Below are 27,254 nucleotides of genomic sequence, written 5' to 3'. Positions count from 1 at the left end.
CTGAGCACTTAGTACGTGCCAGGCCCTATTCTAATCTCTGAGGTGATAGCAGAGAATAAAACCTAGTCCCTGTTCTTGTACAATTTATATTCTTAGGGACAAAGGGAATAACAAATTAAAAAAAATATATATATATATGTATGTAGATGTATATATGAATAATTGGCCGGGTGCGCTGGCTCACGCCTGTAATCCCAGCACTTTGGGAGGCTGAGGTGTGTGGAATACCTGAGGTCAGGAGTTCGAGACTAGTCTGGCCAACATGGTGAAACCCCTTCTCTACTAAAAATACAAAAATTAGCCAGGTGTGGTGACACACGCCTGTAATCCTAGCTACTCGGGAGGCTGAGGCATGAGAATCACTTGAACCCAGGGAACTGAGGTTGCAGTGAGGTGAGATCATGCCATTGCACTCTAGCCTAGGTGACACAGTGAGACTTTGTCTCAAAAAAAAAAAAAAAAATAGAGTAAACAAGTATGTGTGTACGTTGAATGGTGCTGAATACGGTGAAGGGAAATGAAGAGGACAAAGGGGATGGGGAATGAACCCCCCTGTGTGTAGGTGGGTGAGTGTTATTTTATGTAGGAGAGTTTGGGAAGGCCTCGTGGATGATGTGACGTTTTAGCAGAAACCTAGGTGAGCGAGCCATGTGAAAATGTGGAACATGTAGGGGAAGAGTGTTCTGGGCAGAGGGAGTCTTGAGGTAGATACATACTTGTCATGTTTGAAAACCAACAGGGAAGCCAGAGTAGCTGGAGGAGGGGGGAGGGAGGAGATTGGGAAAACACGCAAGGTTAGAAAGGTAGCAGGTCACATCACATAGGGCCTTGTAGGCCATCCTTAACACTTCTGGTTAACGTTGTTACTCTGAGTGAGCGGGGGCACCACTGAAAAGTTTTGAACAGAGGAGCAAATATGATGTGACTTATGTTTTAAACGTCTCTGGCTCTTCGTGGAGAATGGTCTGTCAGATGAGATACGGTGATGGTTAGGGCCACAGTGAAAGCAAAAGAGGATGTTAAAAGTCACCTGTTTCTACATTTATTTTTAATATAGAGCCAATAGGATTTGCATTCACACTGGGTATAGGTTGCTAAAGAAAGAGGAGTCAGGAATAATTTCAGAATTTGTTGGCTTGGGCAATTGAAAGGAAGGAGCTACCGAGGTAAGAAGGACTGTGAGAGAAGCAGGTTTGGGGTGGGGTAAGGAGAAGTTTGGGTTTGGACATAGTATGTGGTGAGTATGTCGAGTGTGCTGTTGTGTAAATGAGTGGATTTCATGGGCAAAGTGTGGCTTGAAGATAGGATTCCTTTATCTGGGAATTATTTGTACATAGATGGTATTTATGTGAGACTAGCCAAGCTCACCAAAGGAATGACTGTAGAGAAGCCCCAGGTCTAAGTGAGTCTTGGAACTGCAGCGTTTAGGGGGCTGGGGAGAAGAGAAGGATATGAGAAGGAGCAGCCTATATGGCAGGAGGGGAGCTGGAATAGAGGGTTCACTTGAAAGCCACGTGAAGAGCAAGCATCAAAGAAAAGGGCATGATCAGCTGTTTAAAGAGTTGTGGATAAATCAAGTGGGACGAGACTGAGAGTTTACCATTGGATTTAGAAATGGGGTCATTTATGATCTTGCTGTACTGTTTCCAAGGAGATGAAAGCTTTATTGGAGTGGGTTCAAGGGAGAATAGGAGAAGAACAGAAGCAGCAGTATAGTCAACTTTTTAAAGTTCTGCCATAGAGGGGAGCAAAGAAATAGGGTGGAAACCAGGGAGGGAATGAGGTTAAGAAAGGGTATGTGTGTGTGTGCTCTGTGTGTGTGTGTGTGTGTGTGTGTGTGTGTGTGTGTGTGTGTGTGTAGATGCTGTGAAAACATCTAAGCTGATGAGAATGATCTGGAAGAGAGAGAGAGAGGAATTGATGCAGGAGAGAAAGGAAGCATTTGTTAGAGCCATGACCTTTTGAGTTGAGAGAGATGGCAATCACTGTGTGAGTGGAGAGGTGGCTTTAGATCAGTAGCTGGGCAGTTTGCTCAAAGTGCAGAAGAGAAGACAGAGTAAAGAGTGTAGGTCTGCAGGCATGTTGCTTGATGTACTGGCAGGAGTCTATAATTGCTTCTGTTTTCTCCGTGAAGTTGGAAGCAAGGTCAACTCAGAGTGAGAATGGAATGATGTGCCTTAGGGATCTGTGGTGCTTAACCAGGAGTGCAAAGCAGATTCATTCTGACAGGGAAGGGCAGTCACTGCTGGAGCTTTTGAAAAAACATACACACCCCTGGACTTCAGCCCTTGAGTTTTGACTCATTTGGTCTGGGATGAGGCCTGGCTAAACATTTAAAGCCTTAGAGGTGATTCTCATGCATATTTTGATTGAAAACCACCAGCAGATGTTGTCTCATTTAGTCTTCAGAGTAACCACCTGAGGTGGCAGCCATCCCATTTTGTAGTGGACCGATGCCATATCTAGGATATAGTGGAACCAAGTTTTCACCCTTTGTCTTCCTCATTTGAAGACTGGTGTATGTTTCCAAATCCCATGTTTACTGTACTCCATGCTTTGTTTATTGGCACTGCTTAGTGCTTGATCTTGTCTAAGGATAGGTTTTCCCAATTTAGATTTGACTGTGACCACAAATTAAAGGCAAATATAGGGATAAAAGATTAACTTGCTAGTTATGAAAGATACACAAATTAGAGCAGCATTAAGGTAATGTTTTATCCCTACTAAGTCAGTAAAATTAAAGATGGTCAAGGTCTCTGTAGATACAGCAGTGATAAAACTGAAGCCTCATTTGTTGCAGAGTGTAGTATAAACTGGTGCAGCCCTTGTGAAAGGCAGAATAATACCTGTCAAGACACAAACAATTGTTTATATCCCTTGAACTCATAATCTTATTTGTGGAAAATTATTCCAACAAAGAATTCAACAGCATAAGGATACTATATATGCAAGGATTTTGCACTAACATTATGGAAAATATAACAAATCAAGTGCCCAACTGAAGATAAATAGATAACTTAGGTAATATAATTCTATTGGACTATTCTCCAGAATATTTAAATATTATGCAGATTATGGAGCAGCATGTATGCTCACCATCAAATAGTCATAAATATTGAAAATTATAAAAAGCAAAGCAAAGATCCTGTATACTTCCAAAGTTAAGAGGCTAGCAATACAGGTATTTTTACATAAAGGCATGTTTTCTGTTGATTGAGTTCTCATAATGCTGTTGGATGTAGCAATCAGTTAAGAACCAGGATTTGCTTTGCTTGGATTGACACCACTGGTTATAGGGAAAAAACCAACTTTCTCAAATGGGAAGCTACTGGTGTGACTAAACAAGGCACACCAGCTTTGGTTCAGTATCTGGCTGCTGTGTTTGGAGTCTTTGGTTAATGCCTGTGATCCACGTTGCAAAAAAACTGCAAGGTCAAGATCAGATATGACGGGGCACTGGGCCTGAGACTTCTGGATGGAAAGGCAGCAGGGAAGCATTTCTGTGTTTTCTGTTGTTGCTAATCGTTTTGACCAACTGTTATTTTTAACTCTACGTAACAAGATACAGGACACCTTTTTATTATTGAAATTTCTGTGGGACAAGTATACTGACTCTGATTTAGCTCTCTTTTTCTAAATGAAATGAGTTTTAAATGTTTTTCATATAATACATGGGTTCACAAAAATAACTTTTTCGTATGACAATTTTTGATGGTGTGAAGTTTCTTAGAAATACAATTATCACATAATAGCAGAATGGCCTATATTAGTTTTTGTTTGCACATGTGTAAACTATATAAAAGAATAATATATGCAACACATTTTTCTGGGTTTTTTTTTTTTTCATTTTCTTAGTTTAAAATGCCTTGAAAATAAATTTCTAATTATGGAGAAACATTGGATATTGATTCATATAATTAATTCTAACCTGGAAAATAACAAGGAATCGGTATCTTGCCAGTGTTTAGATTTGTCAATGAGGAACGTGGAGTGTCTTTCCAATTACTCATTCAATGGAGTTTTGTAATTATCCCTAAGTAGGAAATCTCTAGATCATTCATATGTGTTTTGTTTGTTGTTTTTGTTGTGATTGGCTTATTTTTTCTTGGGTAAATATTTTTCCTTTGGTAGTGATTTTTTGATTTTTCCCTTGGAAACTTCCCTTTCTTTAGTGTTTCCCTTCCTACTTGTCAGTGTCTCTCTTGAAAGGCACAAACGTCCCTTTCCACCTATGTTTTTTGTTTTTGGTTTTTTAACTACAGCCCAGGATGGGCCTCTGCTTCCTCCAGGGTTCTCTTGCCCATTTTCAACTAGTTCAGTTCGATTTTAAAATTTTAACCCACCTCCGAAGTTAGCCCTGTTCCATCTCTGCTCCTTGTCAGACTACATTAAAGAATCCAGGTGTCTTCAACACATTGTCTTTCTCTTCCTCACAGTATCTGCCTCACAGTATCTGCCTTGATGACTAAATCAAAAATTGTTTCATTGCATTTCTCCCTGAGAGTCTGATATTTTAGCAAAATCTGAGCCATGAGTTTCTTAAATGAAGCCACCTTCTACTTACTGGTCACGGTCTAGGTTGTGAATGACTTAAGAGTAAACCTGGTTGATAAAGCTACAAATGGCATTTATTCCTTCCTTCTTGCTGCTGAAAGTCTCACTGAGTTTTTCTTCTACTCCAATGGAAGAAGGTGCCACATCTCACTTGGCAGCGGTTCAAATGTAAAGCTCACTGGCTTTACATTAGCATCACTAAAGGGCTTTTAAAAAACACTTGCTGAGACCTCATCTCCAGATTCTGATTTAACTGGTCTAGGGTGAGGTGTTACTAGTATAAAAAACAAGCAAACAAAAATCCCTTCAGGTTATCGTAATGTACAACCAGGGTGGAAAGCCCTTCCTGATGTAGTAAAGCTCCCAATCTGTTTTACTGGATCTGTGAAATCCACAAGCATGATAGAGCCTTTATTAGTGTGTCTGTCCCACAGCCCTGGTGAGGAGTAAGACAGAAGCTTGATGAATCTAACATGATATGACCTGCTCCTGACAAAGGCCTGTTTACCAACGCTCTGTGCACTCTGAGAGTCATTTGTTTAATTGAGTGACAGAGGTTATCAGTTACTGTGACACAGATACTGTGCTAGACACCACGAGAACAATTTGACGAGGGCTTCATCCTTATGGAGGTTAGAGTCGATGACTCTGTTTTGGTTCTAGAAATGAATTCCTGTCCTGTGAGGATGCTCCTGCTTCTTCCACAAGCAGGGCTGTCTTTGGTACGCAGCTGGGCCCCATACCCTACTCTCCCGTAGGTAACATACTATTCACCTCAACCTGCCCTACGTGGCCAGATAATATTCATGGCTCAGGAGAGAAATGACCAGGACCTTGACTTCTTCATCTACCAACCAGACTAGGTTACTAAGTAATACTAGTAGCACTGGTCACCCCTGTGCCTTCTCTCTTAGTGAGCTTAGCTGGGCCATGAGCTTGGAGCCTAGAACTCTATTGGGCTGTCTGGTGAAGGGTGAGCTTTTAAGGTTTAAGACTAAAGGCAGCTGCAGTTGACCTGTTTCTGACCACTTTTTCCTGACACACATCTCAGCCTCAACCTTAACCTTTTCGTTCTAACTGAAGGCAGAGGAAGTGAGCATGGAGAAAATTCCATTAAGGAAGATGAAAGCTTGCCACCTTCCCTAAAGCCTTGATGCAGTGAGGCCACAAAGACCATTTCCTGTCTCGCTTTCCCTGGGTCCTTTTGTCTGCTTAGTCCTGGCGGCACTTCCCTCCCAAGCAGAGGTGAAACCTGACCCCACCAGCTGCAGGGAGCGATTAGGGACCGAAGAAAACAGTTGAAAAAGAATACCAAAGTAGTAAGCATCAAAAGACTAGATCTAAGAGTGAGTTCTTTTCATAATTCCCCTACTCCTCATTTCTGCTGTCCAGGGCTTCACTTGATGCACTTGAGCTATGTCAGTGTCCCCACCCCCTCATCTCCACAGAAGACCACACGCAACACAGATTTCAGCAGGGTTGGCCATTTTTCAAGAACATTTTTCACATTCATTGAGAATTGGCCTTCAGAATTGTGACTTATTTATTCTCATCCCTGTAGTGATAGCAAGTAATCATTTTTTAAGAATAGATTTGATTTTTCATGCAACCAGAAATCATTCAGGATTTAATTTGTTGAATACCCTGTGTTGAGGTTGTAAATTTGATCTGAAGACAGTTTTCCATGACAAAGTTCAGAAATGCTTTGGGTAAAAGCAGCATTCATACATAATGTTGAGCACATACTTTGATAGCCCCTGCTCTGGGCCCTGGGGATACAGTAAGACTGGCATTCTAGCTAGGGGAGAGGAGTTTACAAATTAATGAGGAATAAAACAACCAAAAAATGCTAAAGACATTGCCAAAATCATACAGTTTCTGGAAAGAAAGACTCTGAAGAAGAATGGAGGAGGTGGGGAAGGGTGGAGGTGAGCTGGTTTTGAGAGTGTGTTTTAAGGTAGGCTCGGAAAAGGGGTACTTAGGCGGAAGCCTGAGTCATACGAAGCACAAAGCCATGTCACGGTATGTTCTGGGTAGTGGCAGCAGTAAATGGAAGTTGTTGAGGTAGGAACCAGCTTGGTGTGTTTCAGAAACACCAAAGGAGCAATGTAGGGGGTGCAGAGTAGAGGAGAGGGCAGATGGTGGGAGATGAGATTGGAGGTGTAGGCCGTGGTTCTGAGGGTGATGGGAAGCAGCTGGGGGATATGCCATGCTGGAGTCAGTGTTTTGCCTTTTAGGGACATTATTTTGAAGGGTAATATTATTTTGTCTTCTAGGGACATTATTTTGAAGGTAAAGACTAATTTGTATTTATGACTTAAGACACATGTTAACAAGCCAGTGTTATGATGGGTGGAGGTGAGGAATAAATCCATATCCTTGAATATACTTAGAGTGTTTTTGCAAGAAAATCTGAGAAAGCAATGGCAGTGTTTTGTGGGTGATAGGTTGTGACACTGCAGGCAGGTCAAGAGAGGAAGGGGTATCTGTTAATCTCTTCTTTAGTAATATTTGATTTGTTACATGCATGTTTTTTTTAGAAGCTTTTTCATAATATACCATATGTGTGTATGTGTGTAAGATTTGATTTTTTGCAGAAAGAGTATAGCTGCTGTGTTTGTGAAAACACAAAGACATCTTTAAAGCAGTTTCTCCTCTGAGATAATTTGATAGGTAATGGTAAGCAGCGTGGCATTTAGATTTCTGTGAAACCCAAGCATTGACACTGTTTTCAGTACGTGAAATATGCTCTATTTAATAGATAACACTTTTTTTTTTTTTTAAATTTCAAAATATATCTTTTGCTCTTTTTCCCCAGGCAACAGAAACAGACACCAAAATCAGAGTATGCACCCGGGCCTATCATCTGCTTGTGAAAAAACTGGGCTTTAATCCGAATGACATCATTTTTGACCCAAATATCCTAACCATTGGTACTGGGATGGAAGAACACAACTTGTATGCCATTAATTTTATCCAGGCAACAAAAGTCATTAAAGTAAGTGTAGGCATTTTCTCTCCCAAGTCATGGCTCACATTTATTCCATGGGTCTAATGAATGGTTAGAGCTGATGTATATATTTACTGGCTGGAATGTTAACATTCTTGTTCTTAGTTAGTAAAGTGTTTTTCTGAAATGTAGGGGACCTTATTTTTTTTTCTTTAGTAGAGTTTTAACTTGTGTAAAATAGACTAGAGAATATAACAGAGCCTGATGAAATCACTCGAACTCAGGAGGGCGGAGGTTGCAGTGAGCTGGGATCGTGCCACTGCCCTCTAGCCTGGGCGACAGAGTGAGACCCTGTCTCAAACAAAACAAAACAAAAAAACCACAGAACCTAATAAATAATTATGAAGCATATAAGGGCCTTCACTTAGGTCTCAAAATAGAGCATAGCTAGTGCCCCCATCTGTCTCTCCTTTTCCAGTTATACCTCATTCTCAATTTTATAAAGTAGCCGTCATCCTGAGTTTTATGATGCTACTGTATTGCTTTTCTTCATAAATTTATTGCCTATATACATAGAATATATATGTTGATTTGCATCATCCATGGATTTTGTATTTGCAGATTCATATACTCACTGAAATTTATTTGTGACCCTAAAATCAGTACTCACTTGTCACTTCTGCAATTACTCAGACATACCCATATGCAAAGTAGTGGACAATTTGAGTGGCCCAACCCATATGTTCCCAAAGAGCTTGAACAGGGCAGTGATATGCCTTCTTATTTCAGCTCTCATCCTGCATACAGATGCCCTTTTTGCAGTCTAATGCCGTGTTGTTCATATTTTAATGCTTTTTGCTGGTAAGGTCAGTTTTTAAAATGGTCCCATCCTAGTGCTGTCTAGTGTTCCTAAGTGCAAGAAGGCTGTGATATGCCTTATGGAGGAAATATGTTTGTTAGACAAGCTTCATTCAGACATGAATTATAGTGCCATTGGTGGTGAATTTAGTGTACATATTAAATAAAGCACCTTAACATGAACACACAAAACAAGGTTATGTATTGATTGGTTGACAAAAATGTGATCAGAGGCTCACAGGAACCTAACCCTGTATTTCTCCTATGGGCAATGCTCCAATATTCCCTAATTCAGTGTTTGCAATGACTTTATAGAACATAACTACCACAAAATAGTAAAAATTGAACATCTGAATGATATAGTTTAGTTTTGCCCGCTCTTGAGCTTAATAAAAATAGAATCATATTTTCATGCTTTTTTTCTCTTACTCAATTCATTTTAAAGATTTCTCTGTGTGGCTGTAGCTATTTGTTCATTTTTATTAATGTATAATATTCTATGGTATAACTATATCACAATTAACTGTTTATTGTTGATGGACATCTAGTTTGTTTCCAGCTTTTGGACATTATGAATAATGCAGCTCCGAGTATTCTTCTATATGTATCTTACACATACATGCCTGAGCTTCTCTGTAGCATATACCCAGAAGTGGAATGGTTGGTTCATAGTGGTAGGTAATAACAAACTGTCTCCCTAGATTCTTGAGCCAATTTTTATTTGAATCGATAGAGTTCCTGTTATTCCACATGCCTGATGATGCTTGATATTGTCATAGGTATGGTAGGTACTTCAATTTCCTTTTGTCCTTATATGGTTGGTCAAGTTTATAGTGAACTAGGGAGTTTGTTCATTGAAAGCACAATAATTTGTGCTTTCAATGAATAATTTGTGCTTTCAATGAATAAGGAACTCCTTTCTTTGTGTCTCTGTGTGTGTGTGTGTATGTGTGTGTGTGTACGTGCGACACACACTGTTTGTCTTTCTGTCTCTCTCTCTTTCTCTGTCATTTATCCAGGAAATAGTTTATGGAACACTCAGTGTATATTAAGTCTTATCATGGTCACTCTCAAGGTATACAAAATTAAAGTAGAATTTTGTAGTTTTCCTTAGGGAGATTGGAGTCTTAGTAAGAAAATCTACTTTTGAAGCACCATAATATGGAAGCCTTGGTGTATGTCTAATAACAAGCTCTGAATTACTTTGAACTTCATACTTTTTTTTAACTTTTCATTCCTGTATAAAACTTAAGAGATGTGACTGCTGCTTTTGGCAAGATAGGGGAATCTTTTCATATTTTAAAATTTTTGCCAGGAAACATTACCTGGAGCCAGAATAAGTGGAGGTCTTTCCAATTTATCATTCTCCTTCCGAGGAATGGATGCCATTCGAGAAGCAATGCATGGGGTTTTCCTTTACCATGCAATCAAGGTATGGTAGAAGAACTGTTTGCCCTGTGGGAACCAACTTTACTTGGGGCAAGGGTTTTCGAATTGTGGTGTGTGGGCCAAGTCTGGCCTGCTGCCAGTTTCTGTAAATAAGATTTTTTTGAGACAGAGCCACACCCATTAGCTTATGTCTTGTCTGGGGCTGCTTTTATGCTGTAACAGCAAAGTTGAGTAGCTGTGACAGAGGCTACGGCCTAAAATAGTTTTTATCTGGCCCTTTACAGAGAAAAGTTTGCTGATCTCTGACTTATGGTACAACTGTAAATTCCCATTTTTATTTGTCTTGCTCTTAGTTTGGCATGGACATGGGGATAGTGAATGCCGGAAACCTCCCTGTGTATAATGATATCCATAAGGAACTTCTGCAGCTGTGTGAAGATCTCATCTGGAATAAAGACCCTGAGGCCACTGAGAAGCTATTAAGATATGCCCAGGTAGAGAGACAAGTGTTCTAATAGATGGATTTTTTTCCTATCTTTGAATTTACTACTCATCTACAGTTAGTAGACCTTCATTGTGGAATAGAAGCAAATATCTAATCATGTCTTTGGGTCATTGAAGATATCTACAGAGAGTTACAGAGATGGTGGTGTAGCTAGGGCAAGGAAGGATAAACAGACCATGCCTAGGCTGCGTCCATATTCTGAACTTAGGTTCCTTTAAATTTATTTTAAGATGTAAAATTTGTTTTTCTTGTACCAAGTAACGTTTTAGTTCTAGAATATTTACAAAATTCTGGTAAGCAAAGGAAGAAAATAAAAATCACTTATAATCCTATCACCCAAAGTTAAACATTTGAGATTTTGTTATAACCTTTAAGTAATAGGAGTTTTTTTTCTTTTTGCAAAATGAATATGCATGCATAGGTACATATACACACAGTTTTTCCAAAAATAGAACTATGCTTTAGATGCTTTTATGGTAATACTTTTTTCTTAGCAGTGTACTGGGAACATATTTCCATTTTACTTTTTTTTTTTCCCTAAAAAAAAAGAAAGAAAGAAAGAAAAAGAATAAAAGAAAAATGAAGGAGAGGAAGAAAGAGAAAGAGGAAGAGGGAGAGAGAACGGGGGTGTTGCTTTATTGCCCGGGCTAGAATGCAGTCTAAAAATGGGTATGCCTATAATTGTGCTTAATAATAGAGACATGAAAAAAAAAAAAAAAATGAGGGAAGAAAATAACAAACAAGCAGCCAACCAATATTTCATTGAAACCTGTAAATAGATGTGATGTGGTACTGATAAGAGTGTATATTTTGTGTATTTAAAGTGGAGAGTTCTATAAATGTTAATTAAGTTTACTTGTTCCTGATCTGAGTTCAAATCCTGGATATCGTTGTTAATTTTCTGTCTCATCGATCTCTCTAATATTGATGTTGAAGTCTCCCACTATTATTGTGTGGGAGTCTAAGTCTCTTTATAAGACTTACATATCTGGGTATTCCTGTATTGGGTGCGTATATATTTAGGATCTTTAGCTCTTCTTGTTGCATTGATCCTTTTATCATTATGTAATATCCTTCTTTGCTTCTTTTGATCTTTGCTGCTTTAAAGCAGCTCCGGCTTTTTATTTATTTATTTATTTTTGCTCTCCATTTGGTTAGTAAATCTTTCTCCATCCATTTGTTTTGAGTCTTTGTGTATCCTGGCATGTGAGATGAGTCTGGATGCAGCATACCGATGGGTTTTGGCTTTTTTTGCCTGCCTGTGCCTTTGGATTGGGGGATTTAGTTGACTTAAATTTAGAATTAATAATAATATATGTGAGTTTAATATTGCCATTTAATGTTAGCTGGCTGTTTTGCCTATTAGCTGATGTAAATTCTTGATTATGTTGATGCTCTTTACTTTTTGGTGTTTTTTAGAAAGGCTGATAGTGGTTGTTCCTTTCTATGTGTAGTGGTTCTTTCAGAAGCTCTTGTAAAGCAGGCCTGGTGGTGATGAAATGTCTGAGTGCTTGCTTGTTCACAAAAGATTTTATTTTTCCTTCACTTACGAAGCTTAGTTTGGCTGGATGTAAAATTCTGGGTTGAGAGTTATTTTCTTTAAGGATGTTGAATATTGGCCCCCACTCTCTTCTAGCTTGTAGGGTTTCTGCTGAGAGATCTGCTGTGAGTCTGATGGGCTTCCCTTTCTGGGTAACCTGACCTTTCTCTCTGGCTGCCCTCAGTATTTTCTCCTTCATTTTAACCCTGGTGAATCTGGTGATTATGTGCCTTGAGGTTGGTCTTCTTGAGGAATATCTTTGTGGTGTTCCCTGTATTACCTGGAGTTGAATATTGTCCTGCCTTGCTAGGTTGGGAAAGTTTTCCTGAATAATATCCTGAAGCGTATTTTCCAGCTTGGATTGATTCTCTTCGTCACATTCAGGTACACCTATCAAGCATAGATTAGGTCTTTTCACATAGTTCCATATTTCTTGGAGACTTTGCTCGTTCCTTTTTATCCTTTTTTCTCTAATCTTATCATCTTGTTTTATTTCATTAAGTTGGTCTTCGACTTCTGATATCTTTTCTTCTGCTTGATCGATTCGGCTGTTAAAACGTGCAAAGTTCTCGCGTTGTGTTTTTCAGCTCCATTAATTCACTTATATTCCTCTCTAAATTGTGTATTCTTGTTAACATTTCGTCAAACCTTTTTTCAAAGTTCTTAGTTTCTTTGCATTGGGTTAGAACAAGTTCTTTTAATTCACAGAAGTTTCGTATTATCCACCTTTTGAAGCCTGCTTCTGTCAATGGAACGCACTCGTTCTCCATCAGGCCTTGTTCCGTTGCTGATGAGGAGCTGTGATCCCCTGTAGAGGGAGAGGCGTTCTGATTCTGGGTATTTTCAGCCTTTTTAGGCTGTTTTCTTCCCTTCGTTATAAATTTATCCATCTGTGGTCTTTATAATTACCGTCTTTGTAATTGGATTTCTGAGTGGACGTCCAACTTGTTGATTCCCAGTGCCGGAATCTGAGCAACCCACTGCGCCCACCAAAACAGCGGCGTTAAGATTGATAGTGCTTTTCTGACTCTGCACCAAGAACCGCCGCACCAAGGCAGCAGCAAAACCGCCTCGCCAGCCACAAGAGTCGCGCTGGCGACCCGTGACGCTCCTCCGCTGGGAATCTCCTGGTGTGTGAGCAACAAAAATTCGTCTGAAAGTGTGGCGTCCTCTCGTTCTCTGCGCTTTCACGGGGAGCTACAATGCCGAGCTGCTAGTGATCAGCCATCTTGGATCTCTCTCCTTTTACTTGATATTTTTCTACCTCATTATTTAAAATAGCTGTTCTGAATATTCTTGTGTGGCTATGTTAGTATTACATGGTCCCCACTGTTACATGTTTTGGTTTGTATACCTGTTTATGTTAGGATCTAGTCCATCTGTGGCAAAGTCCTGCAGTTCAAGGCTTGAGTTCTATATACATTTGATCTATAAAAAATGAGTATAATTATGGCTAATTCAGACATCAGCTTGTTTCTCACTTATAGGTTGGGCACAGTCTTAGGCACATGAAGTATCTATCGTAGGTGCTGCTTCCTGGAATTCAGTTTAAGGAAAGTTGTGATCTTTATCTCAAAAGGACTTGCATTTTAATCTGTTGAAGAGAATGATGACAAAGGGAAATATTTTTCCCACAAAGCATGTTGAGAAAGTGGTAGGATGCTTTTGTGTCTGTTGCCAACCTTGTTAATATTTTCCATGTTAGAATATGAATTTAGCTCTGATAGAACTGCCAAGTGTTCCTTTTCCATGGAAGAGTAATGAGATGCTCTGGAAGAAGGATAGGCAATATGGGATTAACCACGTCCTTGTTTTATCAGCCTTACTAGTAGTAAGACTTAGATTTCTGAAATTGCTTGTGGAAGCCTTAGGCTCAATAAAGTTGATAGGAGTTCAGACACTGTGCCAATGCACACATGACCCTCCTCTCAGTTCCTTAAAAACATTTATAGTTTCTCATATGGACCCAGGACAGAATATCTTATTTGGTTGTGGCAAATGCAGTGAAGTTCTATGTCTCAGTGCATTACTTAAGAAACACTCCATTGATTTTTTATGTTTTTCCTATTTTCTTGGCCATTTCTGCTCACATAAGACAGAGTGCTTAGCCGTGTCTTATTCTTTGAACATTGAGACATGGGCGTTAAACACCAGTCAGCTTGGAGTCATGGTCTATCTTCTACCAAGTAGGGGGCCTTTCATTAATAACTGTTAACGAGTTCTGTTGAAGGCCAAAGGGGCATCATAGCCTCTATAATCATGAAGTCATACTAGAGAGTTCTTAACCCATGAAATGATGTGTTTTCATCTTTTTCCTGATCTGTCCAGAGGAGGCAGCCCTCTTACTTAGGAAAGGGGCTCCTTATTTGTGAGACCGTTCCCATTTAAGGTTTTTTTGGCATCGTATTTTGTGCTAGACATTCTTTTGGTCTGTATTTACTTTTAGCATTTGCTTACAAGTTTTCATTTCTGTATATCATGCTGAGCTGTCAAGAGGTTTTGCCCCGGAGGCACTGCCAGTGTGAGGGAAGTCTTAATAGCAATTGCAAGAGCTTAACAATTCATCATATAAGAATTTCCTCATTCTTAATGTAACCATGAGGGCCTCTCATAAGCCACTGACCTCTCTGTCAGGGAGGCTGTCTACATTCAAGGTGACTTCTGTTGCTGTTAAGATAATAACCAAAGCAGGTATACTCAACTCCCCGGAGTCGCCAGCTCTGTAGCAATTCCTTAGAATGCACTGAGTGCAAATGGAGCATGAAGAGCAGGAATATTATGAGGGAAATAAGTCAAGGGATTTTTGTCTCTTTTATAAGAGAATGATCTCTTTTGGTTATTGCACCCAAATTCCTGTCTGATACATTATTGAAACTAGTGGGAAGAGTGCTGCCTCCGAGCTTCTAAGGCTCTCCAGTCTCACATTTGGGGAGTAATGGGATTTTTTTGAAAAATAATTTTCCTAATTTAGTTCAGGCTGACCTGTGGTAAGTAAATTATTTTTGATAATAAAAATTTCTGGATACCATGTAATTTACATGGAGGATCTTTATTAAATGGTACCCTAATGGAGGCCAGGCATCCAATGGAGTGGAAGGATTGCTGCTCTGGATAGGATGGCTTTGGAATGACCCTGGAGCTTGAGAATATTCTCGATACTTTCAGGGAAATTTTTCTGTTCTTTGACTTGGCCTTGATCCTTCCCTTTGCCATTTGAACTCACATTCTTCTTTGGCTTTCTCTGCAGCAGTTTACTCACTTTTATTACCGACACAACCATGAGGCCCCTGTGAGGCAGAAGCAACTCTAGAACAGGAAGAAGTAATTTTCTCATTAGCTTTGTATACGTACAGGTACAAGGAGTAGCCAGATGGACATGACAATTGCTTGGTCAGTTTGCTTGGTAGCTTTCCATCTACTAGGTTTCCACAGTATGCCTGGGTCTGGTCTTCCCTAGTGTGTGAAAACTATGAAGCACCTTGTATGAATATCATGGGAAAATCCCTATTGAATAGCTACATGAAAAGTGAGATGGGCCTCCACATGCCACTGTGTACTTCTGAAGTACTGCTTTTAACAGTACTGTTTCATTTTAAGTATTGCTTTCCTGAATCAAGTTCATCAGATTTAGAACATAGCTATCACGTGGGATAGTTTTTAGACATCACAGCCTCCAACACGCAGTGAATTCTTTACTGCCCTTTGTATCCTCCTTTGCCTCTGTCCATCATCATATATTTTTTGCCGCCTTCCAGCCCCGTAAGTCTGGCACACTGTGGTATTTTTCTGTGAACACACCAGTTCCTTTTTTCAAGAGTGTTTGGAACACGCTGCCTTGTTTTTACAAAACTCCATCCCCCAGGCAGGAATTGTCTGATTGTGTGGCAAATAGAACAAATGGTGTTTACAGGTATCCAGTGATGGGACCGTGAGCATTAGGACTTTTTCCTTTTTAATTACTATCTCGTTCAGGTTTCTCAACATATAAGAGTCCTTGTGTTGTCATTATTGCACTTACCACCTTGGCCCTCAATCTTGGAGTTCTCCCCAGTTCCTTCCTCCTCTCCTCCTTAGTCGTTGTCTATTAATGCCTTTATATTTATCCTTTCCTTTCCTCCTGTTACCACTGCTGAGTCCAGGCCTTCGTCATGGACTATTAAAATATTCTTCCCTTCTTGTGATTCCCTTAAAAATGTTACTTTGAATGTTACTCTGCAGCTTTAGAACTTTAAATAATATCTCCCATCTCTGCCCATGCAATTGCCTGGAAGGTTAAATTTAAACTCCACAGCATGGATTTTTGTCCCTCTGTGGCTTGGCCTCTGCCACCCTGGACAAATATTACTCCAGTAAAATCAGTCTTTGTTTAGCATTAATTCATCCAGCTAATATTTACTGAAGTGTTGCTTTGTGACATTCATTTGACTGAACTGAGAGGATCTAACTAGTAAGAGAGATGTACCCCTACCCTCTCAGAGCCTACAGCTCAGTGACACATGCAAAAATGTATAGAGGCCATTGTCACCCAGCACAGCAAGTGCTGTGAGAGGGGAAGTACAGGATGCTAGAAGGCTGAGGGAGATTCTGACCCCAAACTAGAGGAGTTCAGGGAAAGCTTCCCAGAGGAAGTGATAGGTCAGGTGAGGCCTCAGAGAAATAAAGGAGGTAGCCAGGCTAAGGTTTGAGGGTAGAGTGCAGTGCTGGTGGTCCCTGCCAGGGGAGGGATATTTGCAGCTAGCCAGAGTCTGACATTGTGGTAGGTACTGCATAAATTATGTCAGATAAACACATGTGAAGGCCTGGAGGTGAAGAGATGATGGAGAGCATAAGGAACAGAAGTGTTCTGGATGGCTGAAGCTTGTTGGGAATAGCAGAAGATGAAGCTATAGGAGAAAGCCAGATCAGGTGTATTAGTCCGTTCTCATGCTGCTGATAAAGACATACCCAGGACTCGGTAATTTATAAAGAAAAAGGTTTAATGGACTCACAATTGTAGTGGAAGGCAAAAGGCATGTCTTACATGGCAGCAGACAAGAGAGAGGACTTGAGCAGGGAAACTCCCCTTTATGAAACCATTAGATCTTGTGAAACTCACTGTCACAAGAACAGCACTGGAAAGACCCGTCCCCATGATTCAGTTACCTCCCATGACATGTGGGAATTGTGGGAGCTACAATTCAAGAGGAGATTTGGGTGAGGTCACAGCCAAACCACATCATCAGGGCATTGGATGGCATGGCAAGGAGTCAGTATCATGTCATGAAAGCAATAGGAAACTTACACATAGATGTTTTTCAGAGGGAGCAGTTGGATTAGATTTGCATTTTGGATACATCCTTTTGGCTACAGTGTAGAAGATGAATCAGAGACCAGAATGATTCTGGTCTGTGGAGACTACTTAGTTCTTGGACTGTGAAAATGGAAGCAGGATGGAGAGAAAAATATAAGGTATAATTGTTAGGATGAGGTGATTTTTTTGATTGAACTTGAATAGTGAATGGAGATTCAAGGATGATACTTAGGTTTCTGGTTTGGCAGCTGGTACCACCCGTTGAGGTGGAGGAAACAATAAAGTAATGCAATTTGTCATATGTGCTATAATCATTGCACGTTTGTTCCTTTGCTGAATCTGCCCCTTTTCAACATTCAGCTTCTTTGAAACCTTTCTTTGCCACCCTAGCTTACGATAACCATTCCTTCCTCAAAATTCCTACATACCTAGTCTGTATTCTGTACTCATTCAGCCCTTGACATATATTCTCTTTCTTTATATATTTTCTACCTCTCTAATGATATGGCTTAATTTGTTTTCTTTTGGTCTAATGGAATATCAAAGACTTGGTAATTTATAAAGAATTTTATTTAGCTCACAGTTCTGGTAGCTGGAGAGTCTAAGAGCATGGCCTTGGCCCCTGGTGAGGGTCTTCTTGCTGTGTCGTAACATGGCAGAGGGCATCTCATGTTGAGAGGGCCACAGCAAGAGAGCCAGAGAGATAGCAAACCTGCTTCCATGGTAGCAGCATTAATCCATCCCTCATTAATCCATTCATGGGGACAGAGGGATTAAGTTTCCAGCACAACTTTTGGAGGACACCTTCAAACCATAACCGTGGCGAGTCCTTGAGAGCGTAGTCTGTGTCCTACATCGTCTCTTAGTTGTGCCCACCTTTGATGTCAGACTTAGCTTCATTGTGGCCTGCCTGCATCTGTTTGTGGGTAATGGTGATCCTTGTTGAGAGCTTTGAAGGCTTATCAGGTTTGGAGTATAGCTTTTCTTACTGTCCTGGAAATATTGTCTCAAGTTGTTATTTTTAGAAAAGAAGGAAAGAAAAGAAGGGAAACTTACTCTGTCTCTATATTAACAGTTTAAACCCTAAAACGTTTCTCATTTTTCCCTCTCTTTTCCTTAAACATTCATTGAGATGTTATTTTATGTTGGACAGTCTACTAGGGGCTGGAAAAGCAAAAAATAAGACACAAGGTGTTTTTTGTTTTGTTTTGTTTTGTTTTTTCCGCCATCAAACAGTATGGTTAGTGATGAGTTGTATCCATTTCTTGGTTTCAATTTCAATTCAGACTCATGGCCAAGGAGGGAAGAAGGTTATTCAGACTGATGAGTGGAGAAATGGCCCTGTTGAAGAACGTCTTGAGTATGCCCTTGTGAAGGTGAGTTATAGAAGCCTGAACTGGAGGGCTGGCAGCTCATTGTGGCTGACTGATGCTGTTCCTGGAGGTGTGGTACTGACAGTAGCTGGAGAAGGAGATGCCCCAGACCAATGACTCTCAACCTGAGTAGGCCCCCGTCTCCCAAACTCCCCACCCCCGACAATAGCACATTTGACAGTGTCCAGAGACATTTTGATTGTCATTACTGTGTGTAGGAGGTATTACTGGCATCCTGTGGCCAAGGATGCTGCTAAACATCCTGAAGTGCCTAGGATAGCCCTAAACAACAAAGGATGTTCCCTCCCAAGTGTCAGTAGTGCTGAGGCTGTGAATCCTGTCCTGGACCAAGTTGCTGTCAGTTGGTCAGCAAGTCAGTTTCATAGTTGGAATTTTAGGCTTTACACAAGATCAATAATCTCTTGGCTTCAGTTTCCTCATGTGTGAGTCTGGAGAATCTCAGAGGTTTTTTTTGTTTTGTTTTGTTTTGGCTCTGAATTTTAACGTTTAACTCTTGGGCCTTTTGAGATTTACATATTGCAATTCGAGGAGCTAGTCAGCCCATCCAAGGATCATTGAACTGGGGACCCTGGAGGAGAGGGGCTTGGCAGTGAAGGTTGGATAAGTCATTGGAGGCTTCATGGTTTTGAACTTCATTTCAGAGCCCCATCCAGTGTCACTTCTCCCCCAACCCTACAGCATTACAGTGAGAAAACTTACTCATTTCACCACAGGTATTTATTAATGTATAATCTGGTAAAACACTAAGAAACAAAATGTATTTTTTGATGCATTTGAACTTATTAGGCCTTCTCTATTAACTCATTTTACTGAGGTACATTTTAAAGCATTTTGTTAATTGGCATATAAAATTGTATGTATTTACTGCATATAACATTCTATTTTGGAAGTATATGAGGTATTTACCTTGTTCAATAAAGCCAGCTGAGCACTTTATCTCAATCCTCAAAATAAACATATGAGATACTATTGTAATATTCTAATTGAGAAAACTGAGGCTTATTGAATTAATTGAGGCCTAAATTAGTGATAGGAAGCCAGATTGAACCCATCCACTCTGATTCTGGAACCCATGCGCTTAAGCATTTTCATGCTGGCTCTGTGGAGGTAAGCCAATTTTTTAAGTGATTTTTTTTCTTTTTGTCTTTTTTAGGGCATTGAAAAACATATTATTGAGGATACTGAGGAAGCAAGGTTAAACCAAGAAAAATATCCCCGACCTCTCAATATAATTGAAGGACCCTTGATGAATGGAATGAAAATTGTTGGTGATCTTTTTGGAGCTGGAAAAATGTTTCTACCTCAGGTTGGCAAAAGATGGGGAGACATTTTCACAGTTGACTCTTTCCTTTGCCATTTAATAAATAGTGATTTGGGGTATATTTCTCAGGTTTAATTTGGACAAGAGTTCAATTGCATTGTCTAGTTATTCCTTCTTTAAATATAGTTAGGAGTCATGTCTGGAAAAGTCCATTGTTAGAATGATGTGGATGTTACAAAATCATCTGAAAATTCTTAGCAACGTAATCTATCATAATCTTTATGTTCTAATTTTTGTATCATCTGTTACCCCAATGCCTATCTCTCCCGCCCCCCAAAAGTAAAATAAAACCCAAGATAAACATAGAGTTACTAACACTAAGACTTGATTTGAACAGGCACTGTTCATCTGTAAGGATGCGTGTTTTGAGACAAATGTTACTGTTTTAAATAATGGTACATTAAATGGCTTGTTTAAAGTAAAACCAGAACTCTTATTTTGATTTATAGCAGCGACTATCCACGTCCGTTAACACATACTTGTTGAGCATGTGGGTTAGTGGCTGTGCGGCATTTGAGAAACTAAACTGCCCTCACCTTGCCTAAATGTAAGGCTTAATTTTAAGTAAGTTGTAAAGGTGGGACTTGAGAAGAGAAGGCTTGGAATGAGCTCATGGTGGGAAACCTGGTCCTGAAGGATACATAGAACTCTTGGGTACATGATAGAGTGCCTGCTAGATAGAGGAAAAAATAACAAGCAAAAGTTCAGAAGACAGAAATTATAGCATTTGATTTCTAGCCTTGTTTTCCTTCTGTTGTACCTTATTATTCACTGGCTTTTCCTCTGGGAAGCTTATCCTTTATTCTGCCTGCTGTCAAAAGACTCCAGTGTAGCTGGCCTGTTGTCAAAGCATGCATTCTTAATTTGTGCCAGAATCTCACAGGTGACCATCAGCAGCTGTTCCTGTGGTTTGGTAAAGATGCCTGATCCTATGCTTTTTTCTCAGGTTATAAAGTCAGCGCGGGTTATGAAGAAGGCTGTTGGCCACCTTATCCCTTTTATGGAAAAAGAAAGAGAAGAAACCAGAGTGCTTAACAGCACAGTAGAAGAAGAGGCAAGTCATTCTGTTCAGGCCTATGGCCCTTAAATGAGTTGACCTGGAAGACTTGTTGAGGTGGTGGTAGGGGCCTAAGCAGTCGGGCTTGGCTGTGTTTGTCATTGAGGATAAAACAGAGAAAGGATCCCATGTCTGTCCCTTTTTTAACCAAATATCAGAATACTCTGTGACTTTCTTCTGAATGTAGCTTTATAAAATTTTTTAATATAGATAAAATTTTTCAGTCAAATCCCATGTTTTCAAGGCAAAACGAGTTCATTCCTTTGTTTCTTCATTAACTGATCATTTATAGACTCCTGTGATGTGTCAAATACCGTGCTAGGCACTACTCAATACTATTGTCTGTGCCTGCCCTTGAGGTAATTGAGCCATGCTTGTTTTTAGAAAACTCTTAACTGAATATTCTCTTTCTGCTGGTGAGGTCCTTGGCACCACTTCTGGATTCAATTTAATTCTTGTTGGCCGCACCACCAGAGTAAATCATTAAGCTTTTTGACCTTGTTTAGCTCCCTGTGAAGCTCAGGCAGCTTTGGTCCCTAGGATTCCAAATTTTTAAACTGATCTGTGTTTGTGAATGGCTCAGACACAGAGTTTATAAAAATCCTTCTTGTTTTGTTTGCTTCTTTTCTCTTTGTGGGGAGTAGTGGGGATGCCGGCTGTGCGCAGAACAACAGTGCTGAGGAAAGATGCTCACGTGCCCCCTGCCTGGGCTGTTGTGGAGGTTTTTCAGATTCCAGTGGAACATACACAGTTAACCTGTTCCTCTTCCTCTCCCTGGCCTCTCCCTTAATTGCTAACAGTAAACATGTGTCAAATAGGTTCCCCCCAACCAAAGTTAAGGATGTGGTCTTCAGCTGTGGGGCTATTTTGTGTGTGAATACCAACTGTTCTTTGAAAGGATGGGACCCCCAATCTTGGTGGAAGCCCCTTGGGCGGGCACATTAGGTGGGCCTCCTTTGGACTGCTTGGGCTTTGGTTTCCAGGTCTGTCTTTGAGGTGGTCTTGGTCATATTGAATTGCTTGCTGTGCTGGCCTGTGCCTGGCTCTGGAGAACTAGGTGATCGGTGCAGAACCACCCCACCTTGCTGAGCTGCTTGGCTTGTTTTCCAGGACCCTTACCAGGGCACCATCGTGTTGGCCACTGTTAAAGGCGATGTGCACGACATTGGCAAGAACATAGTTGGAGTAGTCCTTGGCTGCAATAATTTCCGGTAAGTTAGGATCTCACCTCTTTCAACCGCTTTTCCATTTAAAAATGAAAGCTTTTTAACAGAGTAATTCTTTAACGGGTGGGAAGAGTGGGGCATGGCAGTGGATGTTAGAGGTTATTTTTAATTTCTTTTTGCTTACTGTTTGCTTACTTTTTGAATTTTCTACAGTGAACACAGCATTTCAGATTAAGTTAGTAATTATCTGCTCAATAAGGACATAAAGAATAGTAAAAACTATTCCAGTGGGATCAAAACAGCCCAGAGGATTCCTGGGGTTGGATATTGGGACAGAGGCGCTAATGGCTGGAATATCAGGTTCCTTCCTATGGCCAGTGGTGTTCATCATATCCTCTTTTTCCTTTCAATAAACTCAGATTTTAGAACTGAGATCTTATGAGAACTTGGCTAAATGGAGTTTTCCAGGAAGACCTTATCTGTACAAGTCTCAATTGGCTTTGCTTAGAACCAGGATCCTGTGTTCTTGGTGATGATTAAGCTAGATTTTGGAATGTTTTATACAAATAAAGCCCCTTTCTGATATATCTCATTATAATTAGTAAATACTCATAACCAAGTCATTTCCGTGTGAGAGCTGATGACTATAGTAAGTATATGTTTAGCTTAGATTTGAACATATTCTTTGTAATTAAAAGCCCTAATAGAAATAATGCCTTCCCCATCCATGTCTGGCCAACAGTCCTTTTGAGTCTTGGACTTCTTTCTAATGTGCTGTTTTCTCTAGACAGAGAAGAAAATTGACTGGAGCTATCCTTGTGCCCCTGAGTTTTCTTCTTTGCTGTCAAGTAACAATTATCCTCTAAGCTCTCTCCCTGCTGTCAACATTGGTATCCATCTCTGCCTTCTAGGCTAATTAAATGCAGCTAAGAACCTTTCAGGAAGGCTGGAGACAGAGGAGCAGTGTCAGGAAGGCAATTTTTCCCTCTGACTGTCTTCACAAGTACTTCCATATACCTGTTCACTTGCTCTCTAAAGACAGCATTCTCTCCTAGTCCTAGAAACGAGGAATACTATTTCTATCCATGTCTGTATTATTTTTTAAAAAGATAAATTTATTGGAGATAGGTAGTTGTGATGAAATTTTACCTATATAATAAATATTTGGATAAGGTGTTGGCTTCCTGAAGTGTACAAAGCATTTCTGCTATTGGCTTAACCTTTGCAAACATGAGGTTGTTGATTTCTGTTTGCGTTCATCACCATCAGTGAAAATTCACTTCAGTTAATAATTGTTTATAGCTCACCTACTACATACCAGGCATTATACTAGACACACTAAAATGATTTAGTTGACTTTTCTCCTTGAAAAAGTTTACCATTTCTCAGGCTAAATAGCCGGGTACATGTTCAGCTTTAATAATGGGACAAGAACCATGAAAGAAGGTGACTTGTAGGTAAACTTCCTAAAAGTGATTCTTGAGATATCATTGTCATGTGTTTTATCATTATTTATTTTGTTCAATGGATACTTAGCTAAGAGTATCATACAAGCAATGTTTAGTTTTCCAGTAAAGACATTTTAAGAAGCCAAGGAACATTGTGGCATTTCTCCAGGGTGCTGCTGGAATCAAATGTCAACAGTTGTGAAGACTGCTTACTAAGCCTGAGGCTTTCCTGCAACACATCCAGTTCCGATGTGTTGTGCATTGACGGTTTGCTTATCTTTGCTAATAAGTCTAACCGGAGAAACACCTTTAGATGAAACGTTACTTTTATTTTATAAAAACAAGTGAACGTACAGACTTCATGTCAAATACCCCTTTGGTTTGTGTATGATCACACATAGACTCTTCCATTGGTGAGCTTAATTTTACGGTGTCAGCTAGTAGACAGGGGTCCCTGAAGATTGCCTTCTGGAGTAATGTGTACTTTTACTGTCAGTACCACGCTAGTATACTTGAAGGAATTACCCAGTCTAGTGAGTGAGTCCAGCAAACTATTCTGTGTCTAATCCTTCTCTTTCATGGCTTTTTATCATTGTTGTAGTGAATCTCACAAAATGATAACAGTGTTCTTTTCTTTGTAGGGATAAAAGGAATAAAGAGGGCTAAAAGGGACAGTTCTGTTTAGAGACAAAATATATTTTTTAAATGGGTAAGATATGATGCAATAGAATCGCAAATTTGAGGATTTGCATAGAACTAAATAGCACAGTTAATGCAAAAGAAAAGTTCTTAAAGGAAATGAAAAATGCTCCTCCAGTGAAAATACACAAATGACAGGAAAGCAAAACAGCCTTATTGCTGATTGGAGGAAAGTTTGAGTGGTCTGGATAGAAGATTAAACCAGCCACAATATTCCCTTAAGCTAGAGTCTCACCTAGAGCAGTCTGGTGTTGCCACAGGGATACCAAATTGAAGAGAGCTCTTCTTCAATTCTGTGAAGCCTGAGAGAGGCGAAGAAGCTGCAGAAGAAAAGTTTGAAGCCAGTAGAGGTTGATTCCTGAGGTTCAAGGAAAGAAGCCGTCTCCTAACATAGCAGTACAAGATGAAGTTCCAGTGTTGGTGGAGAAGCTGCAGCAAGTTATCCAGATCTAGCTGCGATCACTGAGGAAGGTGGCTGCACTCAACAGTAGGTGTTCAATGTAGATGAAGTGGCCTTCTATTGGATGTAAGTGCCATAAGGACTTTCATAGCTAGAGGGGAGAAGTGAAGGCCTGGCTTCAAAACTTCAAAGGACAGGCTGACTCTCTTGTGAGGAGCTAACACAGATGGTGACTATCAGTTGAAGCCAGTGCTGATTTGCCATTCTGAAAATTCTAGGGCTTTAAGAATTATGTTAAATCTCCTCTGTCTGTGCTCTGTCGATGGAATAACAAAGCCTGGATGAGAGCACCTCTGTTTACAGCATGGTTTACTGAATATTTTAAGTCTACCGTTAAGACCTGCTGCTCAATAAAAAAAGATTACTTTCAAATATTACTCCTCATTGGCAGTGCACCTGGTGACAAGAACTGATGGAGATGTACAAAGAGATGAATATTGTTTTCTTGCCTTCTAACACAACATCCATTCTGCAGCCTGTGGATCAAGGAGGAATTTTGACTTTCAAGTTTTATTACATTTTGTAAGGCTGTAGCTGCCACAGATAGTGATGGATCTGGGCAAAATAAATAAAAAACCTTCTGTAAAGGATTCACCATTCTAGATGCCATTCAGACCATTTGTAATTCATGGGAGGAGGTCAAAATATCAACATTAACAGGAGCTTGGAAGAAGTTGATTCCAACCCTCATAGATGACGTTGAGGGATTCAAGACTTCAGTGGAGGAAGTAACTGCAGATGTGGTAAAAATAGCAACAGTAAACTCGAATTAAAAATGGAACCTGAAGATGGGAATGAATTGCTACAGTCTCATAATACAACTTCAACAGATGTATTATCCTTATGGCTCAGCAAGGCTGAGCAGAGAAAGTAGTTTCTTGAGATGGAATCTACTCTTGGTGAAGATGCTATGAACAGTGTTGAAATGACAGTAGAGGATTTAGAATATTATGTAAACTTAGATGATAGAGCAGTGGTAAGGTTTGAGATGATTGACTATAATTTTGAAAGAGGTTCTGTTAGTAAAATGCTGTCAAACAGTATCGCTGCTACAGAGAAATCTTTTGTGAAAGTCAGAGTCAATTGGTGCGGCAAAATTCACTGTTGTCTTATTTTGAGAAATTGTCACAGCCACCCCAGACTTCTGCAACCACCACTCTAATCAGTCAGTGGCCATGAGCATCAAGTCAAGACCCTCTACCAGCAAAAAGATTACAACTCACTGAAGACCTAAATGATAGTTAGTGTCTTTTTTAGCAATAAATGTTTTAAATTAAGGTATATATACATTGTTCTTTTAGATGTAATACTATTGCACATGTAATGTTAAGCATGTTCTGAAAAAAGAGACCACCGAAACAGGCTTTATGTGAGAAACAAGGCTGTTTATTCACCTTGGTGCGAGTGGACTGAATCTGAAAAGAGAGTCAGTGGAGGGCGGTGGGATAGTTGATTTTGTTGGTTTGGGGTAGGCAGTGGAAAGTTGCAGAAGTTATAGTGCAGGGTGGTTTTGCCAGCTGGGTAGGTGGGGGTGTCGCTGGGAAGGTGTCACGAGGTCCAGTGTCACAAGGTTGGCTTATCAGTTAAGCCAGAACAATGGTGGAATGTCACAAGGTTGGTTAATTGGGCTTTGTAGGAGCTAGCTATTCTTACTTCAGACTTTCTGGCTCTGGGAGACCATCCAGGGGTGTACGTGTGAGTCATGGGGGTTGCCAGGGCTTGACTTAGGGTATGGCCTATGGTGCAGCCAGTTCAAAGAACCTTGCACATAATAGAGTACGGTATAGTGTGAACAACTTATATGCAGAACCTTGCACATAATAGAGTACGGTTTAGTGTGAACAACTTATATGCATTGAGAAACCAAAAAATTCATGTGACTCACTTTATTGAGTTACTTGCTTTATTGTAATGGTCTAGAGTTGAACCTGTCTAGCATTAGTCTGAGTTATGTCTATCATCTGAATTCCTCCCAAGAAATAATATAGAATATTTGGAAATATTTTTGATTTATTCCATTGAGGTTAATTTTAGATATACTCTGTAATAATAACTAGGAAAAGATAAAAGAGGACATTTTCCATTTAATAGATAATCCACAGTTTAATTACATAGAAAAACATGCTATTTCAAGATAAATTTTAAAGTTGTACATCATATGTCTAATATTTTTAGACATGGGTCTGATAACCAGTGGTTCTTAATATAACTAGTATGAGTAAAACAGCAGTATGGTTAAGCATGAAAATAGAACTGTCTAACGTTGGAACGTTCAGCTGAGTGGAGAACATGACTGTGTCTCTGTCAAGGATGTAGTAATCCAGTCTCTCCTGAGCACTTTACATGCTCACTGATAATTAGTTAGGGGCTTTTGATACATTTTTTGAAGGGGAGACCAAGAGTTTGTTTTGTTTATTTTTTTAAAATGTGTTAAAAATGGCAACAGACCCTATTGGTACTGCTTAGGTACAGGTTGGAAACCTTGGCTGGGGACTGTAGACTGGATGGAAACACATGCCATCTAGTGGTAGCATCTGTGAATTGCAGGAGCAGCAGATAGACTGCCACCTTAGTTAACTGAGAAATAAAGGGTAAAATGACAGCAAGTATCAGTCACCTTAAA

General features: G+C 39.9%; 1 protein-coding gene across 4 annotated transcripts in view; it reads left to right on the top strand.

Annotated features, from left to right (window-relative positions):
* Positions 1-27,254, top strand: part of MTR (5-methyltetrahydrofolate-homocysteine methyltransferase) — a 109,763-nt gene that overhangs the window by 50,563 nt on the left and 31,946 nt on the right. For all 4 annotated transcript variants that reach the window (XM_032242262.1, XM_032242263.1, XM_032242261.1 and 1 more), the window contains 7 exons: positions 7,373-7,552; positions 9,678-9,794; positions 10,105-10,245; positions 18,373-18,462; positions 19,634-19,786; positions 20,748-20,855; positions 21,969-22,069. In XM_032242262.1, the coding sequence (XP_032098153.1) occupies positions 7,373-7,552; positions 9,678-9,794; positions 10,105-10,245; positions 18,373-18,462; positions 19,634-19,786; positions 20,748-20,855; positions 21,969-22,069 (890 nt within the window). The remainder of the gene's footprint in view (positions 1-7,372; positions 7,553-9,677; positions 9,795-10,104; positions 10,246-18,372; positions 18,463-19,633; positions 19,787-20,747; positions 20,856-21,968; positions 22,070-27,254) is intronic.

This window comes from Sapajus apella, unplaced genomic scaffold (assembly GCF_009761245.1).
Source record: "Sapajus apella isolate SASKATOON/1434 unplaced genomic scaffold, GSC_monkey_1.0 scaffold49, whole genome shotgun sequence".
NCBI lineage: Eukaryota > Metazoa > Chordata > Mammalia > Primates > Cebidae > Sapajus > Sapajus apella.
Note: the sequence above shows the minus strand (reverse complement) of the source record. Positions and strands in the feature narration are given on the sequence as shown.